The 14,751-nt window shown below is 61.1% G+C and overlaps 1 protein-coding gene across 1 annotated transcript; it reads right to left on the bottom strand.

The window, feature by feature from the left end:
* Nucleotides 1-862: 862 nt before the first annotated feature.
* On the bottom strand, nt 863-7,090 carry POU6F1 (POU class 6 homeobox 1; the record flags this gene model as incomplete). The annotated part of the gene is made up of 10 exons (XM_079547827.1): nt 863-1,208; nt 1,857-2,031; nt 2,146-2,284; nt 2,554-2,760; nt 2,856-2,984; nt 3,215-3,417; nt 3,952-4,177; nt 4,576-4,688; nt 6,264-6,465; nt 7,037-7,090. 10 exons carry the CDS (start codon nt 7,088-7,090, stop codon nt 863-865), a joined length of 1,794 nt encoding a protein of 597 aa, XP_079403953.1.
* Between the last annotated feature and the right edge of the window lie 7,661 nt (nt 7,091-14,751).

The following is a 14,751-nucleotide window of genomic DNA, read 5'->3' as shown; positions in this document are numbered from 1 at the left end:
GTCGCCAGGATTTGGGAACGTGCATGGTGAAGGGAGAGCAGCCCGCTCACTGGAAAGAATGGGAAAAAGGAAAAGAAAAAAGAAAAATACTGTTTATTTCACACCACTACATCAAGTGCATCATGTCTCCCACGTCCCCGGCGTGCCCGCCACCACCGCACTCCATCTGTCCGTCTGTCTGTCCATCCCTGTCCATTCTATCCCTGTTCATCCATCCCCATCGCTCCCCAGGCTCGGGGAGGGGGGGGGAGGTCCCACTCCCAAGCCCTCTCCCCTCATTCTCAGCCTTGCCCATCCCCCCTTAGTGCAGCATCCATGTGGGACCCGGGGGGGGCACAGCGCTGGGCGGGGGGCACCCCCAGACCTCAATGCTGTGACACCTTCATTGCGGGGTTCACGTGGCTCTATAGTCCTTCAGAGGGCTGAGCACCTGGGGAAGGGGCGAAACAAAGGGCTGAAACCCAACCGGGGCCTTAACGCTATCCAGAAACACAGAAAAGTCACAGAAAAAGGAGAAAACAGACACAAAAAAAAAAAAAAAAAAACATAGTTCTGGGATGGGAGAACAGACACAGAATGGGGCCCTTCCTCCCCAGGGGGGGACATGGGGTGCAAGAGGGGTCCGGCACCACGCACAGAACGGGGCGACGAGGCACACGTGTGACACGGGGAGCAAACATGGCTGGGGGGGGGGGAGGTGGAGAGGGGAGCAGAACGGTGGGGAGGGAACCCCACACCCCCACGGAGCCGAGTGAGGGCTGGGGTCGGGGAGTGGGGTCACAAAGTGCTGATTGATGGCAGAGGCTGCGGGTGAGGGGGGGGGTCGGGATGGGGGGGGTGGTTGGAGGAGGGACCCCCATCCTTAGGGGATCTGAAAGACGTTGAGCTTGCTCGTGTTCTTCAGCGTCTGGCGGCGGTTGCAGAACCACACGCGGACCACCTCGCGGTCGTAGTTGAGCTCCTTGGCGATCTCGGTGATCTCCTGGCCCGTGGGCAGAGCGTTCTTCTCAAAGTAGGCGTTGAGCGCCTCGATGGCCTGCGGTGTGAAGGACGTGCGGCGCTTGCGTTTCTTGGAAGGCTCCCCGCCGACAAACTCCATCAGGTTCTGCTGCCCCTCCTGGTTGCGCAGCTCCGCCTCGCTCAGCCATTTCTCCAGCACCGGCTTCAGCTTCTGAGCGCTTTTGGGGGTGATGTCGAGCTTCTCGAACCTGTGGGGCCACCACGGAGTCACCGCACTGCTGACAGCGTTGTACCCAAACCCAATCCCAAAAACAAACCTTGAGGCTACTTGAGCTCTGGCTGCTTGAGACCGACCACGGCCTTGGGGAACGGCCTTGGAAGGAACCCATCCTTCCAACCCAACCATCCCACGGTTCTGTGATCTTTCAGGACCCTTCCAACCCAACCATCCCACGGTTCTGTGATCTTTAAGGACCCTTTCAACAAAACCATCCTGTGGTTCTGTGACCTTTCAGGACCCTCCCAACCCAACCATCCTGTAGATTTATGATGTTGAAAGACCTTTCCATCCCAACCACCCTGTGGCTCTTTGACTTTTAAGGACACTCCCAACCCAACCATCCCACAGCTCTTTGACTTTTCAGGACCCTCCCAACCCAACAACCCCACGGCTCTCCAACCTTTTAGGACCCTCCCAATTCAACCATCCTGTAGATTCATGATGGTGAAAGACCCTTCCATCCCAACCACCCCACGGCTCTACAACCATTCAGGACCTTCCCAACCCAACCACCCCATGGCTCTACGACCTTTCAGGGCCCTCCCAACCCAACCATCCCCCCGTCCTACGTTCCCACACGGGGTGGCTGCAGTGCTGCCCCATCTCCACGCCGCACCTGCAGATGGCAGACTGGCTGTACGCCGGTCCCTCGGTGGCCGTCAGCGCCTGCCCCACCTGCGTCTGCGTCAGCCCCAGGGACAGACGCCGGATCTTGAAGTTCTTGGCGAACTCCCGGATCTCCTCCAGGTTGATGCCGTCCTCCTCGGCGCTGCTGTTGGGCGCCGCGGGCTCTGCAGGCGGACGTACGGTGTGAGCGGTGACGGATCCCACTGCACCTCCCCACCCCAAAGGGGAAACCCCCCCCCATCCACCCCTCAGCACCACATGGGAGCGGAGTGACTCACTGGACACCAGCTGGCTGACGGTGGGGGTCTCCGAGCAGGTGATGGGGATGGGGGCCGGGCTCGCCTTGGCTGCTGGGGCTGGGCTGGCGATGACCACAGCTGGCTGGGACAGAGCTGGGGCCGGCTGGATGGGCTGCACCTGGGGGTCAGAGCAGTGTCCCCAACCCAGCCCCATAGCATCCCTATGGGGTGATTGTCACCCTGCAGGTACCAGGAACACATGGAGGACAGCAGCGTCCCCAACCCAGCCCCACAGAGTCCTTATGGGGTGATTGTCACCTGCAGCTACCAGGGACAGACAGGGACAGCAGTGCCCCCAATGCAGCCCCCCCTATGGGATGACTCAGTGGGGCCGGGCCGATCCACGCCCCATGGATGCGCTCACCCCTCCCCGTGCGCGGCGCTCACCTCACTCTTGCTGGGGGTCTCGGGGGGGCCGCTCTTTTTGCCTGCGGCTGCCTGGATGGTTCCGCTGGCCAACGTGGCGATCACTTGGCCCTGGGCATTGAGCAGCAGCTGCGGGGTCACCGCCTGCACCTGCAGGCTGGGGGTGGGAGCCGGGCTGGCCGTCGCGATGCCGGGGGGGTTCACGACCCAGGGGAGGGTCCCGATCACCTGCGGAGCGGGAGGCAGCGTGAGCTGCGGGCGGCCATCCCCCACACGACCATCCCCGCAGCGCCGACTCCTCCCCTACCCCCGGTTAGCGGTACCTGTCCCTGCGCGTTGGTCAGGAGCTGCCCCGCGATGCTCTGCACGCTGGGGATGGTGTTGGCGATCACGGGGGCGGCCGCCAGAGAACCGAGGAGCTGCGTCTGACCCCCCAGGGAAGCGGCACCGATCTGCGGGGGGAGCGAGAGGAGCCGTCACCCCGCCGGCCCACGGCCAATGTGGGTCGTTCCCCCCCCTCCGTGCCCGCCCGGGACAGCAGAGAGGGCTCAGCATCCCACGGAGATGGGGAAACTGAGGCAGGGGAGGGACGCCGGAGGGGCACGGAGCCCCTCGCCCGCGGCACACGGGGTGGCAAACGTGGGGGGGGGGGAGGGGTTGTGGCGGCTGCCCGGCTCCTTACTATGCCCGGATTAAAGGCGAATCCGGCTGGCTGCACCGCGATCTGGGGCTGCGTCTCCAGCGGTTTCGCTGCGGGAGCGGCGTTGGGTTGCGGTAGGATGGGGGGGGGCTGGGAGGGGTACGAGCTCTGCGGCTGCGGGGGGGGCCGGGGCTGAGCGGGGGGCAGCGGGGCCGGGATGGCCGTGTTGAGGACGGCGGCGGCGGCTGCGAGGAAAGAGACGGGAAGAACGTGAGAGGGGCAGGAGGGGACGCAAAGCCGCCTGCGGGTTCGGCTCCGTCCGTCCCGTCCCGAGGATGCTGCGGGTCAGCCGGCAGCCCGGCGCCCCCCCACACCTCCTCCCCCGCCCCCCACCAACCCAGGGATGGATCCCTCCGCCCGGCTCTGCACGCACAGAGCCCACAGTGCTGACCCCGGGGGAAGGGAAGGGGGAGGGAGGGGGTTCCCAGCCCTGAGCCCGGAGCCCCGAACCGGACCGTGACCCCACGGCTGCCCCCGGCCCCGAACCCCGCGCCGGTCCTCGTCTCACCCCACCGCCATCCTCCGTCCTGCCCGCCCCTCTCCCGCTCTCCCAGCACCTTTCGGACGCGGGGGGGTCCCGACAAACCCTGCTTCTTCCAACGCCCGCCATTAACCACCGGTGCAGACCCCTCCGGGAGAGGACGGCCGCGGTTCGGCGCAAGCCGGGGAGGAGCAGGCGTGCAATTAAGGATGCTGCAAAGCAGAAGAGCACCGGTTACCTTGCAGATTGGCTATAGGCGGTTTGAAAATTCCCCCTGTAGGAGAAGCAGCCGTCAGTCCGGGAAGGGCAGCGACCGTTGCTGTAGGAAATGTCCACACAGCCAGCCCCTGCTGACCTGCCACTTGACCTGCAATACTGATGGGGATAAGAAGAGGTTGAGTAACTGTCCCTGCCGGAACCATTACTCCTGTCACAACTGTTGCTAAGTTTTCCTGAGTCAAGACCTGCAAAAGCAAACAAGATTTAAAAAAGAACAAAAATCAACTCCACTGCAGACAGCATCAGCGAGGCAAGAGCGAGCGCGGCCGGTGCTCCCACCCATCTCACAGCTGGGATCCCAGCTCTGCCGACCCCCCCTTTCCCTCCTTACCCCCCCCCCCCCACCCCAAAAAGGGGGTGATGCTCCCCACCCCATCATCCCGGCCCACCCCCTCGCGTCGCTCTCTGGCAGCACCTCGGGGGGAGGGCGCCGAGCGGGGGATGCGGCGGTGGTCCGGGGGGCGGCTCCACACCCCGTGCCAACGCTGCGCTGTTGCGCCCCCGACCCGCGGCCCTGTGTGCGTGTGTGCGCGTCCCCATATCCAGCAAGCTGCCCCACCCCCGGCCCACCCCCCGTAGTTACCTGCGGGGCTGTTTGCACGGCCAGCGGGGCCAGGGGCTGCGGCTGTTGGCTGCTGGAGGGGCTCAGGGTGCCCGTTGTGACGGCGGGGACTCCGGTTGGAGGCTTGGCTTTGCCTGGGGAGGGGGAGGAGAGGGGATCAGCACGCAGAGCGGGAGGATGGGGTGGGGGTGTTGTGTTAAAAAGGGTTGGCAGAGATAAGCTCCGGTGTCCCAGTAGTGGAGGGGGTGGGGGTGCCCGGATTGGCACTCAGTCCCATTGCATTCAATATATCAACTCTGGATTCCACCCTGGTTCCCCCCCTGGAATGCAGAGCAGCTCCGTCTCAGTGACCCACACGGCCCCATGGGGAGTTGGGCTGTGCTCAGTGGGAATGACAGGACGAGGGGCGATGGGAGACACTGTGCTGGGGGGGTCAGGTTGGACATCAGGCACAATTTCTCCTCTGGAAGAGCAGTGATGGGCCGCCCCATGGGAGGGGTGGGTGGGGGGGTCCCCATCTCCGAGAGATGCTGAAGAACAGAGGAGATGCGGTGCGTGAAGATGCTGCATGAAGTGCAGTGCGTGCAGAGCGCACGCGAGGACCAACAGAGTGAGCAGTGCAGGCAGCCAAACCATGGGCTGACTCAGCGAGGTTTGTGAGCTGAGCTTCAACAACATCAGAGTCACAGAGTCACAGGACGGTTGGGTTGGAAGGGAGCTCAGGGATCACGGAGCTCCAACCCCCCACCACACGCAGGGCCACCAACCTCCCCATTTCACAGCAGCCCAGGCTGCCCAGGGCCCCATCCAGCCTGGCCTCCAACACCTCCAGGGATGGACGGGGCATCGCAGCCTCTCTGGGCAGCTGTTCAGCCCCTCACCGCTCTCACAGCACACAACTTCCCTGACATCCAGCCTCCATCTGCCCTCCCTCAGCTTCATTTCCCCTCGTCCTGCTCTTCCCTTTCAGAGCTGCCTCCCCTCCCGGCTGCAGGCTCCCTTCAGGCACTGCAGGCTGCACTCAGCTCACCCCCAGCTTCTCTTCTCCATGCTGAACGAGCCCAGCTCCCTCAGCCTGGCTTTGCAGGGAGGTGCTGCAGCCCCTGCTCATCTCCAGCTCCTCTGGACCCTCTCCAACAGCTGCCTGCCTTTCCTGTCCTGGGGGCTCCAGCCCTGGACGCAGTGCTGCAGATGGTACACAAGAGCACACAAGATGCTCACAAGAGCAGAGCAGAGGGGGACGATCGCCTCCCTGTCCCTGCTGCCACCCCTGTGCTGATGGAGCCCAGGATCCCATTTGCTTTCCGAGCTGCAGTCACACGCTGCTGGCTCACGTTCAGCTTCTCATCCCTTGGGACCCCCAGGTCCTTCTGTGCAGGGCTGCTCTCAAGGATCTCCTTCCAGTCTCTATGGATGCCTGCCATTCCTCCAGCCCAAGTGCCAAACTCTGCCCTTGGCCGTGCTGAACCTCATCAGCTTCACCCTGCCCACCTTCCCAGCCTCTCGAGGTCCCTCTGAACGCCATCCCCTCCTCCCACAACCCAGTCACAACACCTCACAGCCGGGTCGAGGTAACCCTCCCCACCAACACAACACGCGGGCGCGGAGCCGCGCTGTCTGACGCTTTATGCTCTGCAGGAGGATGACGAGGGCTGACTTTGCTACCCGGTGACCGAGCGAGGCCATTCGGTTTGCTGCCAAAAGCCAACCTGCCGTCTCTGTGCCGCGCTGCGTTTCGGCGCTGGGCTGCCCGTCCTCGGTGCCCGCATCGCCGCTCCGTGCCGGCGATTCCTGCAGGTCGCTCCCTGGTGGTGGCACCGCCGCTGCTCTGCGCTCCTCCTCGGCATGAGGTGCGGCGTCCACACCGACCTCCAGCACACGGATGGTTTCATGGCCGGACATGACGATGACCTGAGGACACCCAAAGTGACTCAGCTCCGGAAGGGGGGGGATTCCACAATCACAGAATCACAGAACGGTTGGGTTGGAAGGGACCTCAAGGATCACGAAGTTCCAACCCCCTGCCACACGCAGGGCCACCAACCTTCACATTTAATCCCAGCCCAGGCTGCCCAGGGCTCCATCCAACCTGGCCTTGAACACCTCGAGGGACGGGGCAAATCCTTCCCCCACATCCCCAAGGGGAGCTCGAAGCCCCCGAGCACAGCGGGGCCCATTTCTCTGCTCTCTTAATGAGCAGCCGAAGGGCTCTGCTGTCATTAACCACAGCACTGGGGGGTGTGATGTCTTCAGAAGATCCCCCCCAGGGGCAGCAAACATTGCGATGGCATCAAACAGCACCAGGCAAATGCTGAGCATCGACCTCAGGGTCGGAGTGACCCCATGGGACACACAGAGCCGACCCAGGGGCACTTCCATCGCATCTCCCACAGAACTTTGCTTCTCTGGATGATGGAGCGACCAACCGTGGGGCTGCCCACCTCCCCCAACCCCCTCCCTTCCCCCCCCCGGGGACTCATACCTGCTCATTGACCGTCAGCGGAGCATCCTGGCTCCGCACGGCCGCAGCGTCCATTGCGCGCTCCCCAGGAGGTGGCGGAGGGTGGGGGTCTGGCTCACACCTTCCTCATGCTGCAAGGAAGGGACACAGCCCACATCATCCCCTGCCCACCCGGAGCATCGCTCCTTGGGTTGAATTTCCCCTGGTACTGGAGGTGCAAGGAAGCGTTCCGAGCAGGAAATGCTCACACACCTGTTGATGGGGGGCTCACACATCATTTGGGGGCCTCACGCACCCACTGGGGGCTCACACACTCACTGGGGGGCTCACACCCTCACTGGGGTCCCACACACTCATTGTGGGTACTACTTTTCTGTTGGGGTCTCACACACGCTGGAGTCTCAACACTCACTGGGGTCTCACACACCCATTGGGGGTCTCACACTCCTACTGGGGGCTCACAAACTCGCTGGGGTCTCACATGCTCATTGGGGGCCCACTTTCCTGTCGGGGTCTCACACACCCACCAGGTGGTTCACACACACACTGGGGGTCTCACACACCCATTGGGGGTCCTATATTCCTGATGGGAGTCTCACACACCCATTGGGGGTCTCACATTTCTACTTGGGTCTCACACTCTTGTTGGAGGGGCTCAAACACCCACCAGGGGGCTCACACTCCTGCTGGGGGTCTCACACACTCACTGGGGGTCTCACATACTTACTGGAGTCCCACTTTCCTGTTGGGGTCTCCTACAGCCACTGGAGGGTCTCACACACCTACGGGGGTCTCACACACCCATTGGAGGTCTCACACACTCACTAGGGGTCTCACACACCTGTTGGGGTCTTACACTCCTTCTGGTGGTCTTGAACACCAGTTGGGGTTCATCACACCCACGGGGATCTCACACACCCATTGGGGGTCTCATACACCGGTTGGGGGTCTCCACACCCATGGGGGCTCACATTTCTGCTGGGGGTCTTACACACCCATTTGGGGTCTCACTCACCCATGGAGGCTCACACATCCACTGGGGTTTCACAGCTATTTGGGGTCTCACACACCCATTTGGGGTCTCACGCATTCATTTGGGGTCTCACACACCCATTTGAGGTCTCACACACCCATTTGAGGTCTCACACAACCATTGGGGGTCTCACACATTCATTTGGAGTCTCACACACCCATGGGGTCTCACACATCCATTTGAGGTCTCACACATCCATTTGGGGTCTCACACACCCATTGGGGGTCTCACACACCCATTTGAGGTCTCACACACCCAGTTGAGGTCTCACACACCCATTTGGGGTCTCACACACCCATGGGGTCTCACACTGCTGTTGGGGGCTGCACTCCCCCTCCTCCCTCCTGCATTCATCCTTTGCTCCCCCCACTGCCTCCCATTAGCAAAGTGCCTCCATAAGAGGTGGACGAGCATCTGATGAGGGACGCCTTGGGGATGCGTTTCGCCCCGCAGATGGGTGACATCCACCACTGTCACCACGTCCTGGTGGCCATCACTGCCACCACTGCTGCCCTGAGGTGGGACAGAAAGAGAACTGCAGGAAAATCTTTTTGAACCTCGGAAAGAGGTTGAAAAGGGTGAGGAACGCGGCCTGGAGAGGGCGTGGGTCACCAACTAGGGGGGTCCTCAATAAATGGGACTTTTCCTGGGCACCCTGCTCCTACACCAAACCCAGGGGCTGCACCGGATGGGAACGCTGTAATGGGAACGTCCTGATGGGAATATCCTGATGGGAACATCTGGAGGAGAACACCTGGATGGGAAGACTGTGATGAGGAGATCCACATGGGAACATGCACATGGGAACATCCATATGGGAACATCCTGATGGGAACATCCATATGGGAACACCTGGATGAGAAGAACCATATGACATCATCCATATGGGAACACGTGGATGGGAAGACCACAATGAGAAGATCCACATGGGAACATCCAGATGGGAACACCCAAATGGAAATACCTCAATGGGAACATCTGGATGGGAACATCCTGATTTGAACTCCTGGATGAGAAGACTGTGATGAGAAGATCCATATGGGAACATGCACATGGGAACATCCATATGGGAACACCCAAATGGAAATACCTCAATGGGAACACCTGGGAATGGGAAACATCCATACGGGAACACCATGATGGCAACACCCACATGGGAGCACCTGGATGGGAAAATCCTGTTGTGAAGACCTGGATGGGAAGACCTGGATGAGAACAACCGTAAGACATCGTCCATGTGGGAGCACCTGGATGGGAACATTCAGATGGGAAGACCATGATGAGAAGATCCATATGGGAACATCTGTATGGGAACAGCAAATGGAAACACCCTGATGGGAAAGCCTGGATGGGAACATCCTGATGGGAACATCGTGATGGGAAGATCCATATGGGAACATCCAAAAGGGAACACATGGATGGGAAAATCCATATGGGAGAAGTCCTGGATAGAAGCACCTGGATGGGACATCCATATGGGAACCCACGTATAGGAATGCCTGGATGAGAAGATCCACATCGAACACCCAAATGGGAACATCCTGATGTATGGGAATGGCCTGATGAGAACACCGTGATGGGAAGATGAAGATGGGGACACCTGGATGGGAAGATCCACATGGGAACAGCCCAAATGAGAACATGGGGATGGAAAATCTGGATGGGAACATTGGGATGGGACCCTCCATCAAGCAGGGCCTGGCCAAAGGTGAGCAGAGCAGAGCAAGGAGACCTGAACTGACTGCATGGGGCAGGGGTGCAGGGAAATGTGGGTGGAGAGTGGGAAGAGAGGAACCTGCAGCAGTGGGTTGTGTTAGAAGGGTCCTTAAAGATCATAGAACCATGGACTGGTTGGGTTGGAAGGGTCCTGAAAGATCATAAAGCCATGGGATGGTTGGATTGGAAGGGACCTCAATGGTCATAGAACCGTAGGATGACTGAGCTGAAAGGGTTCTGAAAGATCGTAGAACCATAGGATGGCTGGGTTGGAAGGATCCTTGAAGATCACAGAACCACGGGATGGTTGGGTTGGAAGGGTCCTGGAAAGACTATAGGACCGTTACAGAGTCGGGATGAAAGGGTCCTGGAAGATCACGGAACCACGGAATGACTGAATTGGAAGGGCCCTTAAAGATCACAGAACCACAGGATGGTTGGGTTGGGAGGGTCCTTGAAGCTCACCCGATTTGACCCCCCCAGTCCCACCCCATGGATGCTGCAGGGCGCTCTGGGGGCCCCCACTTCTCACTCACGGTTTGCTCTGAGCGCCGCAGAGCACTGTTGGGTTGGGGATGTCCCAGTCCTTCGGTGGCACTTGGGGTCACACTGTCAGCTGTGGGGAAAGAGAAAGCAGAGCTGAGGCCATGGGGCTGAGAACCATCCCCATCCCATCCCCATCCCCATCCCCATCCCATCCCCATCCCCATCCCCATCCCCATCCTCACCCCCACTCCACTCCACTCCACTCCACTCCACTCCACTCCACTCCACTCCACTCCACTCCACTCTACTCCACTCCATCCCATCCCATCCCATCCCATCCCATCCCATCCCATCCCATCCCATCCCACCCCATGGATCTCAGCAGCCAGCTCTGAGCTGTTTGGTGTCACAATTCGGATATGGGAGCTCCCCTGGATGCAGGGCTGCGTTTGGGCTTCTTCACACTTTTCTTCTTTTTTTTTTTTTTTTGCAATTAATGGGACAATTAATTGGTGCAGATGGCGGCACACAGCGCGTGGTGAGAAGAGCCATTCGGCACCAGATGGCGGCCAGAACCAAAATGCACAAAATAATAATATTAAAAAAAGAGGGGGGGGGGGAAGGGGAAGGAGAAGACCACCGGAGCTGCTCCAAGTGATTACAACCCCGTGTTAATTACAGCACTGATGAGTCACACGCGGATCCCACGTGGGCGGAACTCTCTGGCAGTGAGGGATCCGATGGGGTTAATTGGGGCCGGGTCATTTGGGGACAATGGGGACAATGGGGACGAGGGGCTGAGGGGCGCCGAGGAACGGCCATCGTTATCCCAGATTCATTCCTTTGCAATTCCCATCCTGGGGACGCACGCCACCACGTCGCCCTGCTCACAGAGCCTCCCACGTTGGAAGGGATCCGTTTGGATCAATGGGGTCATCGAATATGGGAAGCACCCACTGGGATCAACGAGTAGATGAAGTATGAGAAGGGACCGCTGGGTTCAGCGAGGGCACCGAACATAGGAAGGGATCCATTGGGATCAATGAGGTCATCGAACATGGGAATGGAGTCATCGGGATCAGCGAGGTCATTGAGTATGGGAAGGGATCCGTAGGGATCAACGAGGTCACTGAATGCAGGAAGGGACCCACTGGGATCACGGAGGTCATTGAACATGGGAAGGGTCCCACTGGGATCAAGGAGGTGATCAAATACGAGAGGGGACCCATTGGGATCAAATAAGGGAAGCACCCATTGGGATCAATAAGGTCACTGAATATGGGAAGGGTCCCACGGGGATCAATGAGTTCATTGGAATACAGGAAGGGACCCATTGGGGTCAGTGAGGTGATCAAATATGGGAAGGGACCCACTGGGGTCACCAAACCCAATCCAACATGTGGAGAAAGGTGGGAAAATGCGACCTGAATTCCCCTACCAACCCCAAATCTGCCTGCTGCCCCCCTCAGACAGGGTGGGGGGGTTATGGGGTCAGTGAGATGCGCGTGGAGACAGAATGGGGGGGAGGAATGGGGGGTGAATAGGGCACAATGTAGGGGCACTGAGGGGGACTGGGGAGCACAGGCTGGGCGCTATGGGGTGACTGCCTCGGGTTCCTCCAAAGCCCCAATGCTTTCACCACACACACGCGGTGCTCCCAGTGCTCCCAGCACAGCCCCCCAGTGGGGAAACTGAGGCACGGGGCAGAGCCCCTCCCCACGATGCACCCTATGGCCCCTTCCAACTGGGGCTGCCCTACGATCCGATGATCTCCACTGCCCCACACTGGGGGAAGGGGGGGGTGGGTCAGCCCCCACTGCTCCTCCCTGGGACGCCCTGAGTTCTCCCCTGCAGGTTCTCCCCTTTGGAGCTCTACCAAAGCTGTTTTCATGGCTGTGGGGGGGGTTGGGGGGGGGGGGGGGGGGGGTTGGCTGCCACGTGGGGCTTTAACTCTGCTATCCCCCAAATCCTCTTTGCGCCACCAAACGCAGCCGCTCTGCTCTGTCGTGACTGGTTTTACCATTTTCAGCCCCCCCAAACCCCACATCCCTTAAAGGGGGGGGCAGAACCCCGCCCTGACCCCAAACCAGACCCTCGGGGGACGCAGGCTCCCCTCCTCCTGCATCGCCCCCCCCCCCACCCCCCTGGGTGTTTTGCACCCCAGCAATGCCCTCACATAGGAAAAGTGTCCCCCACCCCCAAGGTAACAACAGAGGAGAGCCGGCACCCCCAAATCCCCCCCACCCCTTTCCCTGTGGGGGGGGGGGCACAGTCATCCCCCCCCCAAAGCACTCCAGTGTCCCCCACCACAGACCCCCCCTCATCTCCTATCCGCACCGTGAATCCTGCATGCCCCCCCATCCCGGGTTGCTGCCCCCCCCCCCCCCCAAATCTAATCGACCACGTAAACCTCAGTGCCCCCCCCTTGCTCTCCCCATAACCCCCCCCCACCCTGCAAATCACAAAGCTCCCAGCTCGTGTCCCCCATAAACCCCCCCATCCCGTGTCCCCCTAAATCTGTGTCCCCAGCTCACGACCTCCATCTCAATGCCCCCAACTCACCCCATTACCCCCTGCTCTGTGCCCCCCACCAAAACGTCAAAGCCCCTACATCGTGACCCCCCTAAAGCCCCTCATCCTACATCCCACTAAACCCCACTGCCCCCAAGTGCTCACCCCATAACCCCCACTCTGTGCCCACAATCCCCCAGCGCCCCTTTATGTCCTGCCTGCCCCCCCCATTCTGTGTCCCCCTAAATCTGCGTTCCCAAATCGTGCCCCCCCCACATCTCCATGTCCATCTCACTGACCCCATAACCCCCCACCCTGTGCTCCCACAAACCCCAATGCCCCATAGTTATGCCCCCCATAGCCCCCCAACCTCTGTCCCCTAAACCTCAATGTCCCCACTCTGTGCCCCCCCCACATCTCAATGCCCTCAACTCACCCCATAACCCCCCCGAACCCAACAAACCCCAATGCCCCAAAGTTATGCCCCCCATAAGCCCCCCCCGTCCCCTAAACCTCACTGCCCCCACGCTGCGCCCCCCACATCTCAACGCCTACAACTCACCCCATAACCCCCCAACTCCGCAACCCCTAAACCTCAATGCCTTCACAACGCCCCCCCACCCCGTGCCCCCCAAACATCCCTAAATCGTGCCTTTCCAAAGCCCCCCCCCACGCAATCCAGCGCCCCCAACTCACCTTCCCCAACCCCCCACCTCCTGTGCCCCCAAACCACGCTGCGCCCCACATCTCAACACCCCCAACTCGCCGACCCCCCCGCGTGCCCCCTTAAAGCCCCCTTAAAGCCCAACGCCCCCAACTCGCCCACCCCCACCGCGTGCCCCCCAAACCCCAAAGTCCTCCCTCCCCCTCCCTCCCCCTCCCACCGCCCGGCAGCCGCCCCCCAATCCACCCCACAACCCCCTACAACCGATCCCCGCACCGCTCTCTCTTTATCATAAATATATAAATTATGCTAATTACCGCATTGCATATTCACCGCGCCGGGCCCCACCGCCCCCCGCCCGGCCCCCGCGCGGCCCCGCAGCGCCCCGCACTCACCGCACCGCACCGCACCGCTCCGCGGTCACCGCTGCACCGCGCGGCGGCGGCGGCGGCACAAAGGGGCGGGGGGGGGTGGAAGGGAGGGGGGGGGGGAGAGATGGGGGGGGGCGGCCCCGGAGCTTTGAGGGGTTTTGGGGGTGAGAAAAGAGAGGAGGGGGGGGTTTGAGGCGGGGAGGATTTGGGGCCGTTCGGGGCGAATCGCTGGATTTTGGGGCTGGTGGTTTTTGTGTTTTCTGGGTTTTCTCGGCTCGGGGATTTTTCTATTTTTTTTTTTTTCCCTTTTGCTGCTGCGTCATGAACATAATTTATGCGCGCGGCCTTTGCCGCAGCCGCGGGGCTGCACCGCGCACAGCGGCCGCCGGGGGCGCGCCGAGACCCCCTCCCCCCCCCCCCCCCCCCAAGTCTCTCCACTCCCCCTCCGGCCCCGGAGTGAGACCTCAAAGCGGAGCCGAGCCCCTCCCCCCCCCCCCCCCAATCCCCCCAGCCACGAAAAGCCAAAGCCCTGAGACCCCCAAACCGCCCCCCCCCCACCCCCCGGGACTCCCGAAATGAAAGCTCCCCAAAACCTCAGCCGCCCCCCCCCCCCCCCAACGCCGAGACCCCCGAAGTCAGAGCTTCTCAACTCCCCACACCCCCGTCCGTGAATCCTGCCTGCGCCGAGACCCCCAAACCAGAGCCCCTCCCCGAGACTCCCCCAAGTGAGGGCTTCACAAAACCACAGCCGCCCTCCAACCCTGAGACCCCCAGAGCCAGGCTTTCTCAAGTCCCGAGACCCCCGCACATGAATCCCCCAAACCGGAGCCCCCCCGAGACCCCCCAGACTGAGAGCTTCCCATATCCAGCTCCCCCCCAAAGCCCGATACCCCCAAAGTCAGAGACCTGAAACACCGGAGTCCTCAGAACCACAAATTGGAGACCTCCCCCCCCC

This window comes from Tetrao urogallus, assembly GCF_951394365.1.
Source record: "Tetrao urogallus genome assembly, chromosome: 31".
Classification (NCBI taxonomy): Eukaryota; Metazoa; Chordata; class Aves; order Galliformes; family Phasianidae; genus Tetrao; species Tetrao urogallus.
This window is presented reverse-complemented; position numbering and strand designations above follow the sequence as displayed.